Consider the following 16,198-nt stretch of genomic DNA (forward strand, 5'->3'; position numbering starts at 1 on the left):
AATAAAATTGAGGTGTCCATTTAGTTATGTAATTAGATTTTGTTTTCTCATATTTACTATGTTTTGAATAAACTCAGAATTAAGCATTTTGATTAATACAGTGACAGAAAAAAATTGCAACACCAAAAAATAATTAATGTAGAGTAATGAAATTTCAGGAAAGCATTTGTGTAGGTAACATATTTAAGTAATTAACATTAGAAGATCACAGGTTAATGTAAGCACGAGATAAGCCATTGCAAATGTGAAATGCTGATTAATAACTGGTGTAACCGCCAGGATTTTGAATGCAACCATGCAAACTTGCGTGCATTGTGTTGCATAGGTGTCAGATGTCATTTTGAGCGATGGAATTCCATTGCTGTTGCACTTGGTCAGTCAGTACTGGGACAATTATTGCTCATTGTGGATGACACTGGAGCTGTCATCCAATGATGTCGCATATGTGCTCAGTTGGAGACAAATGTAGTGATAAAGACATGTCGACACTCTGTAGAGCATTTTTGGGTTGTAACTGCAATATGTGGGGGAATGTTATGTGGGCGAATGTTATTTTTGTGGAAAACATCCTCTGAAATGCTGTTCATGAATGGCACCACAGCAGGCCAAATCACCAGATTGATGTACAAATTTGCAGTTGGGGTGTGTTGGATAACCATGAGAGTGCTCCTGCTGTCATAAGGAGTCGTGCATCAGACCACCTTGCCCTCCAGTAAGCTCTGTCTTGACAACACTGAAGTCGCAAATGGCAGTGGTTTGGGGTCAGTAAAATGCACAGTACAGGACAAATGGCATGAAGTAACCAATTTGTAACTGTTTGTTGTGTCACTGTGGTGCCAACCACTGCTTAAATTGTTGCTGCAGATGCAGTATGATGTGGGAGAGCCCCATGTTGAACATGACGGTTGTCTCTCTTGGTAGTGTCACGTGGCCATTTGGAGCCCAGTCTTCTTGCGACCATGCATTGTTGTGACCACCACTGCCAGCAATCGTGTAGAGTGGCTACATTCCTGCAGAGTCAGTCTGCAGTATTGCAGAAGGAACGTCCAGCTTCTCGTAGCCCTATTACATGACCTCATTCAAACTTAGTAAGGTGTTAATAATGATGTCTGTGTTTCCTTAAAGGCATTCTTGACTAACATCAGTTCACCACGTGCTAGCTCAAAGGTAACTAATGCTCTTGATTGTCACAGCGTGTAAGCGTGTATTAAAGGAAACCTGATTTGCATCCTCATAGTGACACTAGTAGAGTCACTGTTATGTGACTAGCGTGAAATTTGAATAAGAGCTTTCAGACATAGAAACACGCTCACTAGTTTTCCTTTACGGCACCAAATTCCTTCTTGGTATTGTGATTTTTTTTATTATTTTTTTTCTGTCAGTGTATAATCAGATTTCTGTCAGATAGTCAAGCATTACTAAAATCTTTGATCGAAAATTTTTCTGCAGCTAACCTCACAATCGTAGCTAATTGTCAGAAAGAAGCAAGATTCTGAAATAAATTGACACTGTACTTAATTTTCCCAAATCTTAGGATGCTGCACAGTTTGTCACCATATTGTTACAAATAATAGTTTGATTAGTGTAAATCTTTCCCTTAAGTGCTGTGAAGAAAAACTTCACACAATACCAAGTAATGCTATTGTTAATTTGGATAGAATGATGTAAAAATTTTGTCATGTTGCAGGATTTTATTTTCCAACAAACAATGTATCGTATTAAAGACCCAAGGCGCTCATTAGAATTCTACACGAATGTTATGGGCATGCGATTGCTTCAGAAGTTAGATTTCCCGGAAATGAAGTTTTCATTGTATTTTATGGGTTACGAAAAACAGGAAGACATACCAGCAGATTTACAGCAACAGACGAAGTGGACATTTTCCAGAAAAGCAACATTGGAATTAACACAGTAAGCATCTTTTTAAATAACTTTATTAAATCTTGTTATTAAAGCAAGAAAACTAAATTGTTTGAATATTTTCATGCAAGATGCAAATTTGATGAAGTATGTACATAGATGATGTCAATGTCTGTGTGTTAATTTATCTATAAGTTGAGTGTTTTCTCGTATAAGAATTACTAATATGATATAATTGGCTGGATAAGGAAATCTACCCACCAAGCAGCAGCAGGTAAGAACATACAAAAGTTATGGAAATTTGCAAGTCTTTGTAGCCAGTGGCTCCTTCTTCTGGCAGAATAGTTGAAGCGGAAGCAAGAGGGGTGAAAGAAAAGGACTGGCATTGTCTAGAAAACGGGAAGAGTAACTGAAAAGTCTTCCAGAGCCCCGGGTCAGGGGAGACTGATCGAATAGAATGAGAAGGAAAGACTTATCGTTGGGAACTGCACTGGACAAGATTGAAAATCTGAAACCTTTTAAGTGAAAAATAGAGTGATAAGCAAGACAGAGATTACTGACAAAACATCATGGGAGAGTTAATAAGTGCAGAAAGCTAAGTGCATTATACATGGTAGAGGTGGGGGAAGGAGAAAAGCAGACGGGTCAGAAAAGAAACAATAGTGAAAAGTAAAAGGGAATAATTGTGGAATAGAAATGCCAAGACCAAAGAAATTCACATAAATTAAGGCCAGGTGGATGGTGAGAACCAAGCTCATATTGTAATGTCAGTTCCCACCTGTGGAGTTTTAAAAAGCTGGTGTCAGGATGGAACATCCAGATGACACACGTGGTGAAATGGGCACCGAGGTCATGACTTTGGTGATAATGTATGTTTTGCCAGTTACAGAAGTGGTATAGGTGGTGGTAGTAGGGTGCATAGGGTAAATCTTACAAGAGGGATGCTGTAAAACTTGGCCTATGCACCCTCGCACCACTACTTATACTGGCCCTGTAATGATATGACTACCACCAAGTTATAAGTTAGGATAAAAGGGTATAAGCAGAGGATGTATATCGGCAGTACACAGTATCCTGTTTCAGACCATGCTCTACAATGTGACAGTCATGGCCTTGATGCCTGTTCCACCACAAGTGCCCTCTGGGTTCTCCCTCCTGACATCAGTTTCTCAGAACTTCGCAGCTGGGAACTGCACTGCATGTGCTTGGTTCTCGCCACCCACTTGGTCTTGATTTATCTTAATTTCTTTGGTATTGGCATTTCATTTCAGTAGCTATTTTCTCTTCCCTCCCTTTCAGTTTTCTGGATTGTTTATCTTCTAACATGTCCATTTTTTGCCTCCCCCACCTCTACCATGTACTTAGCTTTCCAGTGTTATTAACTCTCATTCAATGTTTTGTCAGTAATATGTCTTGCTTATTACCCTCTCTTCCACCTTTAAACTCTTAGGTTTTCAAATCTCATCCAGCACAGTTTCCAACTACCAGTCTTTCCTTCTCATCCTATTTTGTAAGGGTTTCTCGATCCAGGATTCTGGACAACTTTTCAGTAGCTCTCTCCACTTCTTAAACATTGCCAAAAGCTTGCACGTTTCCATGACTTTTTCTCCTGGCTCCACCTGGTGAGTAGATTTTTCATCAATCCAGTCCTATTTTCAAAATTTTATTATTTTTGTTGATATAAGAAATACCAAGATTGATTGAAAGAAAGGGGCTGTAATAGATATCTTACCCTTTTCAAGTCACTTGCAACATTTCCATTTTGCTTTTTCTTGTACTGAACATCTACATCTACATCTACATTGATACTCCGCAAGCCACCCAACGGTGTGTGGCGGAGGGCACTTTACGTGCCACTGTCATTACCTCCCTTTCCTGTTCCAGTCGCGTATGGTTCGCGGGAAGAACGACTGTCTGAAAGCCTCCGTGCGCGCTCTAATCTCTCTAATTTTACATTCGTGATCTCCTCGGGAAGTATAAGTAGGGGGAAGCAATATATTCGATACCTCATCCAGAAACGCACCCTCTCGAAACCTGGCGAGCAAGCTACACCGCGATGCAGAGCGCCTCTCTTGCAGAGTCTGCCACTTGAGTTTATTAAACATCTCCGTAACGCTATCACGGTTACCAAATAACCCAGTGACGAAACGCGCCGCTCTTCTTTGGATCTTCTCTATCTCCTCCGTCAACCCGACCTGGTACGGATCCCACACTGATGAGCAATACTCAAGTATAGGTCGAACGAGTGTTTTGTAAGCCACCTCCTTTGTTGATGGACTACATTTTCTAAGCACTCTCCCAATGAATCTCAACCTGGTACCCGCCTTACCAACAATTAGCTTTATATGATCATTCCACTTCAAATCGTTCCGTACGCATACTCCCAGATATGGTATGGTATGGTATGGTAATATAAAATTGTGCTATGAAAGTTAGTAATAAAATCCATAACCTAGTCTCAGAAGGTAAAATTGCACTACAGATAACTGTTAGGAAAGAGCAATATATGCAAAAGACATGTATTTAAAAACTTCTAAACATAGATTATTTCCACTTTTGATTCGAATATGATTCCAGAGAAACAAAAATGATAAGAAATGTACCAACAGTTTGCTAGTGCAAAGGTAGGCCATTCATAGTTTTGAACCAAGCTCACAAGAGGGACAAGGCAATTAAATTTTTAAGGTTTTCTGTATAATTTTTACATCCCACAGTTTCTTTCATTGCCAGATTAACTTTTCCTTGATGCTCCAGGGTGAGTGCCTATAGGTCTACCCCATCTTTTAGCCAGGTTGTGTTGTAAAGCTGTTTCCTTCCCAATTTAGTTCAGTACATTTTTTTAAGGAACTTGGTTTCCCCATCTAATCTTCAGCAGTCCTCTAAAACATCACATTTCAATAGCATCTACCATATTTACTCGAACCTAAGCCGCACTCGAACCTAAGCCGCACCTGAAAAATGAGACTCGAAATCAAGGAAAAAAATTTTTCCCGAATCTAAGCCGCACCTGAAATTTGAGACTCGAAATTCAAGGGGAGAGAAAAGTTTTAGGCCGCACCACCAAATCGAAACAAAGTTGGTCCATTATAATATGAGACATAATTTAGGTCAAATGAATGACGATACAGCTACAGTAGTTTGGTTCAAGTCGTAATCTTAGCAGTTAAGCTTTACCAGGTAGCCATTGCTACGCGTCAGGCACTCCGTCCGTATTTATACGGGTACCCTTCCTTTTTCACGTGCTTCGTCTGGTTTGAATTGATTGCTTATTTTTCTTTGATCTGATAAGTGCTGTTCTCTTTGTTATAGGTGTTTACTCTAAGCTGAAAATGCATTACTGTATTGTGCCATGCATTGTTTGTCGCTTTCTGATGATGAGTGTTTATGGCCTGTCGCCGCTTGCCGCATGGCTTGCTTTTGTGCATGATACCGTTGCGTACAACACAGAACACCGAAACAATGGCAAGAGATTGCTATTTGTTGTTAGTTACACTGCTGCTTTCTTTGATAATGATCAACAAGAACCAAATAAAAGACTGCGTATGATAGAAGATGTTTTGAACGAGAGTTTAGCGAAAATTTTTCTCCGTTTGAAAATCTTTGCAGACGCCTCTTTAGTACATTACATTCTGCACAGAAATTAGAGTCATCTTAGATTTAAAAATCTAGTCAATTGCAGAGCTTCATTTCTGACTGTTTCACTATTAGGCATAAGAATAATATGAATATAAACATGACATGATATGTGCATTCTTCCGCGTTTGCTGTTGTCTCATTCTAGTTTCGTAGTTTATTAGGCAGACTGGATTTAAATGAGATAGCTGCAAACATGAAAGAATACATGACAAAATGTTTATATTTGTATTATTCTTATGGTGAAGAGAATACCGCATGTGATTCACAATTCATAAAAGTTCCTATTAGCAACCATCTCTTCTCACAGGTAGGAAAAAATTCAGAACGTAGTTTCCCATATTGACAAACATCCCAAACAGTCTTGCCAGTCGGATTTTTGTAGTACATTGAAATGCTGCTACATTCGAAGATGAACAATATGAAATTTGTATTTACTTCGTTGGATAATGTATGAAAATGCAGTGGTCAAAACTCGGGGAGGAGAACAAAGCTCGTCTTCCAGCTTTTTTTAAATTTATTTACTGATGCAGAGGTTTTGGCGCCAGTATTTATCTTTGTACCTGGAAAGCATGCCTGTGTAGCACTACATATATTCGACAGCAGAAGTTAGTTGTGGCGGCACCTACCAACATTTTTCAGAACTTCCGCTTACTTTGCACTCGATTCTAAGCCGAAGGCGGTTTTTTGGATTACAAAAACCGGAAAAAAGTGCGACTTAGATTCGAGTAAATACGGTACTCTCTTCTTGCTCATACTGTTGATCATCCTTTTTTCAGTTCCCTACATCGCAACAATCCAAACAATTGCTTCCAGATATGACTTTCAGCATTTAATGAAGTTTATATTTGATGTTAACATACTTGTATAATACTTTTAATTCTGATTCCCATAGTGTTGCCTTATTTAAATCGACTACACTCCAAAAATATTCACGCTCCATTACCCTTATTGTACTGAAGTTGATATTTATCTTTTCTGGACACAATAGTTTCCATTTAACTGACCTTCCAAGTTCTTTTCTGTGTCTGATAGAATTACATTATAATTACAGTTCGATTGGCTAAAGTGTGTTCTCCCCAAACATTGATTCCTTTGCCAAATTTCTTTCTAGTTTCCTTTACTGCTTATTCTATGTACACATTGGTTAACATAGCGTTTCTACCTCTGGATCACGGGGTCCCTGGTTCAATTCCCGGCCAGGTTGGGATTTTCTCTGTCCGGGAACTGGGTGTTTGTGTTGGCCTCATCATTTCATCTTCATTCTCATCATTCGTGACAGTGGCTAGATTGGACTGTGAAAAAAATTGGACTGTGAAAAAACTGAGACTTTGTTTGGGCGCTGATGACCGCATAATTGAGCACCCCACAAAACCAAACGTCGTCACCAAAATTGGTTAACATAGAGGATAGGATACAACTCTCTTTCACTCCATTCTCAATTATTGCCTGCCCTTCATATCCTTTGACTCTTATAACTGCAAATTGTTTCCCATAGAAATTGCATGTAGTGTTTTGCCCTGTAGTTTATCACTGATGAATTCAGATTGTGAAAATGTGTTTGAGTCAAAACTGTCAAAAAGACTTTGTAAATCTGCAAATGCTAGAAGTATGCTAAACATACAAGTCAATATTATGTCAGATCTATTGTTTAGAGTAGTCCTCCTTAATCATCAAACTGAATTCAGTTCTGTAGCAACAACTGAAAGCAGTTGTTTATGTAGATACCGTCATCAGAGATTCAAATGTATTTTTTGTGTCCTTTACAGTGTCACAAACTTCTTAGGAAAGACAACTGAATCCCATTACCTGATACAATTACTTAAATGTTCTTCATTGCACGTTAAAGTTTTTCAAATTGCTTGTTGTGTTCAGAGTCTAACATTCTGATACACCAAACAGCTGTGATTAGCTGTCAGCTTTCTCTGCCTTCCTGCCATATGACACTTCTTACAAAGTTGCATGAAGAAATTAGGTGTAACACACAACAATAGTTACTAGATAAAACAAATTCTATAAATGGGTAATTTCTATTCGAATTATTGGTCTGCATTGGTTTTTACTTGATAAGTAAATTCCTATAAGAGTGCATCCAAGACGTTTACAAAAACACAGAATTACCATAGACTTTAATTTACAAGTAAGATTTACCTGCATCATAGTTTACTTCAGTGTTTTTTAAAATTGACCTATTATCAACTGTATTACTTAAAAATTATAACTTTTATTTTTTTATTCTCGCTTGGGCTTTTAAGATATTTCCTTTAAAAATTGCATATAGTAAACTAAGTGGATATAGATTGCATAGTTATCTACCCTGCTTCATCTATTGCCATAGTTCCATCCCCATTCCCATGCCCCTCTATTGTTTAATCCCTATATAAAGCTCATACAACAATGTTTGTTTCTGTCTCTCTTACCACCTGATGACATCATGTATATTTTATTGGCATATAATGATATTTTCTGCTATTTCATCATGTTCAGAATGGATACGACTTGATTTTATATATCATGACAAAACTGTGGATTAATTACCACACCAGAAGATGGCAATGAAGTGCCGAACCAGCAATGTGAATATTATAGCAAACTAGCTGACCCGGCGAACTCTGTTCCGCCTTAAAGCCAATAAATAATCAAATTTGGGATGTTAAATTCAATTTTTTATTGGGACAAATAAAAATTAAGTATTTTAATGATTCTTTATGGTTTTTGGTGCATAGCTTCCACTCTTCAATTCAGTACCTTGTGATACACAACATTTTTTGTTTTATTATCAGGTGCAAGAACAAACAACGCATATGGTCTTCCGACCCGTGAACATGCCACATATAATTGACCATTTGAAAAATATGGATATTCCAGATTTAAACCATAAACTTTCAAGGATTGGCCTTGTGATTTGTTAATGGTCATAGCGAATGCAAGACGGATCGGAAATTGAAGTCTTTTAAACTCAAACGGCACATCGGTTGGGACCATCGGGATCCTCTGAATGAGAACTTCCTCGGCCTCGAATTTTCCTTTGAGTATCGTCACGTAAATAACATTGGTCATCAATTTACTTACCTCAAAACGTTTACCGTTGCACAGTTTTGGTTGGTTTATGTTTCGAAGCATGATTACTACGGAGCCAACTTTTAGGCGTAAATTGTGCGGTGGTATGTCAGGCACATCCTAAGAGTTTAAAAATTCAATTGGATAGTTGGTGGCTTCATCTTCATTTGTTACACAGTCAATAGATTTGAATGTATGCATTTTACCAATGATCTCATTCTGAATTATGTAGTTTAGGTCATCTACATCTTTATTCTTAGCCGCTAAAATTGCTCACTCACTCAACCATTCATTACTTTTGTAGTTAGTAATGATATTTGTGAATACTTTGTTGACAAGTTCGTCTTTTGATGAGACAAAGTTACAGAAATTATGAGGAAATGAAATCAATCCGCTCGATTCTTCGACAGGTACTCGACCATTACTAATAGTCAGCAATTGCTCAAAGAAATCTTCAGCAGATGTATCATTAAGCAATGCAACTCTCATGTTTGTTGTCAGTTAAAGTTTCTTCACAAAGCTCCATAGATTCGATGATTTGAGGCAAGCATTTATTTCATCTGCAGCCATTGATCTTGGAACTACTGGCAGTGTTTGGCGGAATTCGCCAGACAGTAAAATCATTGCTCCTCCAAAACATCTAGAGTCATTGCGTAGATCTTTCAATGTTCAGTTAAGTGCCTCTAATGCACGTTTATGAGCCATTGTGCATTCGTCCCAGATCTTGGATGCTGATAAAACTTCGGCCACTGCTGAGTTTTTTGTAATATTACATGTCGGTTATTCAATAGCTTGAAGATTTAACGGTAATTTTAATGCTGACTGAGCCATACGGCATCTTTCTAACAATGTGTCTGCTATTCCGGAAGAACCAACTGCAACCGCAATGTTGGATCTCGCACGAACAGTGGCTAAAACTACTGACATGAGGAATGTCTTGCCAGTTCCACTAGGGGCATCCAGGAAATATAAACCACTATTTCCATCATCAATTGCCTTCATTAATGTATCATAAACTTCCTTTTGTTGGGGGTTCAATAGGGGTACATTCGTTTGAACTACTAAATCTAATTTGCGTTTTGTTATTCCACGCCAGATGCGTTTCTGTTATACTACGTTTTATAGCGGTCGAACAGGATAAAAAGTATCCTGTGCCCGTCTCCTGGTTCTAAGCTACCTCTCCACCAATTTTCAGCCAAATCGGTCCAGCCGTTATTCAGTTATAAATAGTGTAACTAAAACGACTTTCTTTTATATATATAGATTAAGTATTCATTACACATTTCTGAACGCACGCATAATATTTTTCGATCTTTTTTTTAAAAAAAAAAAAAAAAAAAAAAAAATACACATAATAGTTTATTCATCTATTTTAAATAGTTTATGAACGCATGCATAAATGTCAATCATTACTTACAGATTTTGACAAAAAAATTTGACAGCTCCGAAAATAAAGAACTTTTAGGGAAAATAACGCATTTTTCAAGTATTCGTCAATTTTTCATTATTTTTAAGATGTATTCTACTATTCGGGGCGGAGACAAATCCAACAAATCAAAAACCATGAAAATTGGTCCAGCAGATCTCGAGTTATAAGTGTTGTAACAAACCCGACTTTGTTTTATATATATAGATAGGTGATCTTGATGCAATAAATTGTTATATAAATAGTTTACACCGTTCCCCTTTCCTCTTCTTTCCAACTCATTTCTCAGAGTTCTGTATGTATGGAGCTTTTTTTATCATACATTCTATGAGGATACTAATACTATTACTCCCATGAAATTAATATATCCTTTATTCTGTGTACATTAGCTGAACTGGTACTCTTCTTGGCTCATCCAATCCTTAATTGCTGTAGAAAACCATGGAGGAGGACTGTATCAAGTTTGTAGGTTTTTATCAACATGTTATAATTTCAACAATATTAGGAAATGATAGATTGCTAAGCATCATAAAGATGACCCATTGAGTAGCAGACAGGTACAATGAAAAACTGTTACACATTATAGCTTTCAGCCAAAGCCTTCATATGTGCGCAGGCGCGCGCGCTCGCACACACACACACACACACACACACACACACACACACACACACACACACTCACACTCATCATGCAAACATGATCGCTGCTGCCTATGGCTCCAGTCAGAATGCGACGGTTGCGTAAATAGCTATGCAGAGTGGGTCACACAGCGGGTAACAATGACATTCTGATTGGAGCTGCTGGTGGTAGCAGTCATGTGAGTGAGATGTACTTTCTAGTGTGAATGTATATGTGTTTTCTTTGCTGAAGAGGGATTTGACTGATAGCTGCATGTGTAACAGTCTTTTCATTGTGCCTGTCTCCAACTCAATGGGTCATCTTTACAGTGAGCAGCAATCTGTCCTTTTTCTAATATTGTTGATATTACAGCCTGGAGTTTCTATTGTTTATTATGTTTTAATTTGATTCGGAAATGTCCCATGTGGAACATGGGTAAAGATAATAATGACTCACTGTATAGTTCAAAAGTACTGAGGATTTCGTACACACCTTTCATCGGCGTCCTAAAATTGGCATTTGGTACCTGGAATGAACTTCACATAAAGATTTTGAAGAGCAGAAAGTAAGGGCACCTGTCACTTTCTTGTAACAAGACTCACTACTAAATGTTGCTCTTTTTACCATGGAAAGAGCAGCCATATATTTTAGGTTTAGTACTGCATTCCATTATATTGCTGAATTACATTTCAGTAAAGTTCAGTGTAGCTTGAAAGGCTTCATAGCTTGCAGACATAAAAATGTTCACACCATTTAAGCTTAGACACAAATTGGTTTCAAAGCAAACAGATTGGTTCTCGTTCAGCTGCATACTATCCTCTTCGAGCAGTTCTCTTCACCACCATATTCCAGTACTATGGTGTTCATAAACTGTGAGTAATAATTGATGTCTTGTCCTGATAACTTCGTATAATCTTTGTGGTGTGTACAATATTTGAAATTCTATAGTGTATTATTTTCCATTCCTTGCTATTGGTGCAAATGTTGAACATTTTCTGAAAATTTGTCATATCTGTTTTATGGAATGTGCATTTAATAAAAGGCTGATCTCTGCCCATAAGTATAAATTTGCTGCCTATCATTGTCGTATATGTTTAGTGAGTCACAACTAAAATTTTGCTTTCCTCATTTTAAATCGAAGGGTTTTCAAGTGTGGTCCTAATCAAAGTTATATTTACAGTCTCAACATCATTCTTACATTGCTCATCACACTTTACGCCTTGGCATTCTTAAAATGCCCTTATTTTTAAAAAATTGACATGGTCTTTTGGCTTGTTGGATTTACTCCACTTCTTACATGTGGTTAGTGTTTTTCTCAGTATGTATTAATGTGGTAATTTCAGTGGCACATTGGGAATTGTGTTCTATGTAGGGAGTAGGAATGGTTGTCTTAGAATAATTTACTGCAATATTTTTGTAAAAACAAAGAATAGAGTAAGTTTGTTTAAAAGCATGCCATGCAATTGGATTATAGAACTTAAAAGTGCCTCAGAATGTTAATATCAATGAAAGTTTGATATCTCGTCGAATTTTCTTTATTCGTAACTGTACTATAATAAGTTGCTTTTTTTTTTTTTAATTTTCAGTAATTGGGGAACTGAAAGTGATCCTGATTGCAAGTATCACAATGGAAATGCAGAACCAAGAGGCTATGGTAAAGTTATCAAGTCTTTTAAGGAATGAATATTGATCATTTTTTAACCTTTTCTTTAGAGAATAATTAGGAACTAAAATTGCATTTACTGACACAAAGCCATATATTTGTCTATATGTTTGTTACATTTCACATAATTTCTACACCCTATACAAAAGGACTTCAGCGTTAATGGATGACAAGAGCTTTATAAGCATGGAACAATGCCTTCTTAAGGGTATAGAGATGTAAAGGGAATCAATTTGCTGAGGAAGAGTTTCACTGTATTGCCCATTGGGATTTATTTACTGGAACAAATTTTAGGGCAATGTACAGACAATGAGTGTAAGGTATTAATTTACAAGGAAGCCTTCTGGACCACTTTGGCCTCTTTGGTTTTCCTCATGTTTATGGTATTTGAAGGTCGGTACAGTGTGTTAACTGTAAGACGGCAGAGTCGTGAGGGGAGTGCGGGGAGAGGAGGAAGCAAGCATTGGCTGGCGAGGGGAGGGGAGTGGACCCTTTTGGGGGGGGGGGGGGGGGACAAGGCACACCTACCAGTTGCAGTGCTGGCACTACAATTTGCACGTCATGCTTACACGAAAGCAGACGAAAGGCTTCTTCTAACCGTAGGCCTACCGGTAGGGGTTGTTGGCGACTCCCGAGGTGGGCCAGCAACTGCCTCTTCACTCATTTTGATAATCTTTAGCACAACTGCACCATAAAAACACGCAGAACAGTACAGCGCAAAACAATAACGAAGCAGGCGACAATGGCTATCTTGTACAACACAGTCAGCTACGTAATGTTGGCAGCAGTCTAAACTGCATGCCTACCGAAGCCTACCGACGTTTAACGACTTCTACCGATTCAGGACTAGGGAGAGGTCTGCCATCCAAAAGTTTACACACTGTACACGGAGATCAGTTTTGTAAAGCAGTACATTGCAGTTCTCAAAAAAGTTGGAAAAAATCACTTTTGGAAAGTAGAAGATTTCTGAGCATACTCTGTAACCAAGTCAACGATAATCAAGTGTATAGTGTGTGAGTATTGCCTGTGATGTTGCTCGTTTGAATCTCACTAAGGATTACTTGGTTTTACTTTTATTTAAATTCTATATTTATAATAAAATGAAAATATTTGATCATTGGTAACACTTGGTTTAAGAATCGTAAAAAAAAATTGTACATGTGGAAGAGACCTGCAGACACTGGGAGATTCCAGATTGATTGTATAATAGTAAGACAGATATTTCAGAACCAGATTTTACATTATAAGACATTTTCAAGGGCAGATGTCGTCTCTGAAGACAATTTATTGGTTGTGAACTGCGTATTAAAACTGAAGAAATTAGAAGAAGGTAGGAAATTAAGGAGATGTGACATTGGTAAGTTGAAAGAACTAGAGGTTGTTGAGAATTTCAGAGAGAGCATTAGGCAACAATTGACAACGGGAAAGAAATACAGAAGACGACAAATGGATAGAAGGCAGCAGAGAATAAAATAGATAAAAAGACAACGCCTATCAGAAATCCTTGCATAACACAGAAAATAACAAATTTAATTGATGAAAGGAGAAAATACAAAAATGCAGTAAATGAAGCAGGTGAAAGGAAATATAAATGTCAAAAGAGAGAGAGAGAGAGATCAGCTAGAGAACAAATGTAAGGATTTAGAACCGTATATCACTAAGGAGAAAGATACATACCGCTTACAGGAAAATTAAAGAGACCTTTGGAAAAAAAGAGACGTAGCCGTATGAATATCAGGAACTCAGATGGGAATTGAGTCCTAAGTAACGAAGGAAAAGGTGGAAGGAGAATATAGATAGCCTATACAAGGAGATGTACTTGAGGGCAGTATTATAGAAATGGAATAGGACAAAGGTGAAGTTGAAATGGGAGATATGATACTGTGAAAAGAATGTGATAAATCTCTGAAAGATCTGTCGAAACAAGACCTTGGGAGTAGATGATATTCTGTCAGAGCTATTGTGACAAAGCTCTTCCATCTGTTGTGCAAGATGTATGAGACAGACGAAATACCTCCAGACTTCAATAAGAATGTAATAATACAGATCCAAAGGAAGCCTTTGCCAATAGATGTACAAATTTTGATTTATAAGTTCAATAATTCAATATTACAGGATACTGGCACATTTTTCTTTACAGAAGAATGGAAAAACTGGTAGAGGCCGAAGTTGGGGAAGATCAGTTTTTATTCCAGAGAAGTGTAGGAACGTATGAAGCCATACTGACCTTATGACTTCTCTTTTGAAGACAGGTTAAGGAAAGGCAAACCTATGTTTATATCATTTGGGACTTGGAGAAAGCTTTTGACAGTGTTGACTGGAACACTCTTTGAAATTCTGAAGGTAGCAGGTGTAAAATACAGGGAGCAAAAGGCAATTTACAACTTTTACAGAAACCAGATGGCAGTTACAGGGGTTGATGAACATGAAAGGGAAGCAGTGGTTGAGAAGGGAGTGAGACGGGGCTGTATCCTGTCGCCAATGTTATCCAGTCCGTACATTGAGCAAACAGTAAAGGAAACCAAAGGAGAATTTGGAGTTGACATTAAAGTTCTGGGAGAAGAAATAAAAACTTTCAGTTTTACCAATGACATTGTAATTCTCTCAGAAACTGCAATGGACTTGGAAGAGCAGGTGAATGGAATGGACAGGGTCTTGAAAGGAGGATATAAAATTAACATCAACAGTGGCAAAACAAGGATGATGGAATGCAGTCAAATTAAATCAAGTGGTGCTGAGGGAATTCGATTAGAAATGAGCCACTTAATATAGTAGATAAGTTTTGCTATTTGGGTAGCTGAATAACTGATGATGGCCAGAGTAGAGAGGATATGAAATGCAGACTGGCAATGGCCAGAAAAATGTTTCTGAAGGAGAGAATTTTGGTAATGTTGAATGTAGATTTAAGTGTGAGAAAGTCCTTTCTAAAAGTATTTATCTGCAGTGTTGCCATGTATGGGTGTAAAACACGAATGATAGACAGTTTAGACAAGAAAAGAATAGAAGCTTTTGAAGCGTTGTGCTACAGAAGAATGCTGAAGATTAGATGGGTAGATCTCTTGTAACTAATCAGAAGCTACTGAATAGAATTGGGGTGAGAGGAATTTGTGGCACAGCTTGACTAGAAGAAGGGATTGGTTGGTAGGACATGGTCTGAGGCATCAAGGGATCACCAATTTAGTGTTTGAGAGAGGTGCGGAGGGTAAAAATCATAGAGGGAGACCAAGGCATGAATATACTAAACAGATTCAGAAGGATGTAGGTTGCAGTAGTTACTTGGAGATGAAAAAACTTGCACAGGATAGAGTAGCATGTAGAGCTGCATGAAAAAAAATCTTCTGACTGAAGACAACAACAACAGATAACAAATATTGAATCATAAGTTTTTAATCAAAATAACATTTTTATTATTTTGCTAAACATTTTGCTGCTGGTATTTACATTAAATTAACATTTAGTTAAAAAAAAAAAAAGGGACGTCAGATAGAAAACAAAATGCTTTACTTCTAGAGATTGAACAGTAATATGTGTAAAATTCTTTTATTTAACAATGAGGCATATCACATGTCTATAAAATCATACTATATTTTATTAAAATTATGATTCAGTATTGGTTAATAAACATTTCTGTTTAGTACTAAATACAGTATTTAAAATAAAAATCTAAATTTGACAGCTCCAAATATTGTTGCGTCTCTGTTCCTCTTTAAAAATAGTATCCCTAGAGCCTTAACTTATGTAGCAATAGCAATCTTCAGAATATCATAAGTCATCTAAGGAACTCATTCACTTATTAAAAGAGTCACAGGTTATGTTACAAAGTATTCCCTGAGTGAATGGCAGCACAACTAAAATCATAACTGCAGTTCAGGGAACATTTACTGTTTACAATTGCGTGATGTTTGTCATCTTCACTATTTAATTACAGGTTGCTTGT

At 37.4% G+C, this 16,198-nt stretch overlaps 1 protein-coding gene across 3 annotated transcripts in view; it reads left to right on the top strand.

The window, feature by feature from the left end:
• LOC126457343 (lactoylglutathione lyase) overlaps window positions 1–16,198 on the top strand; it is a 133,296-nt gene that overhangs the window by 47,351 nt on the left and 69,747 nt on the right. For all 3 annotated transcript variants that reach the window (XM_050093563.1, XM_050093564.1, XM_050093562.1), the window contains exons 3-4: window positions 1,688–1,911; window positions 12,185–12,252. In XM_050093563.1, coding sequence (XP_049949520.1) covers window positions 1,688–1,911; window positions 12,185–12,252 — 292 coding nt within the window. The remainder of the gene's footprint in view (window positions 1–1,687; window positions 1,912–12,184; window positions 12,253–16,198) is intronic.

Source organism: Schistocerca serialis, chromosome 2 (assembly GCF_023864345.2).
Source record: "Schistocerca serialis cubense isolate TAMUIC-IGC-003099 chromosome 2, iqSchSeri2.2, whole genome shotgun sequence".
Lineage (NCBI taxonomy): Eukaryota > Metazoa > Arthropoda > Insecta > Orthoptera > Acrididae > Schistocerca > Schistocerca serialis.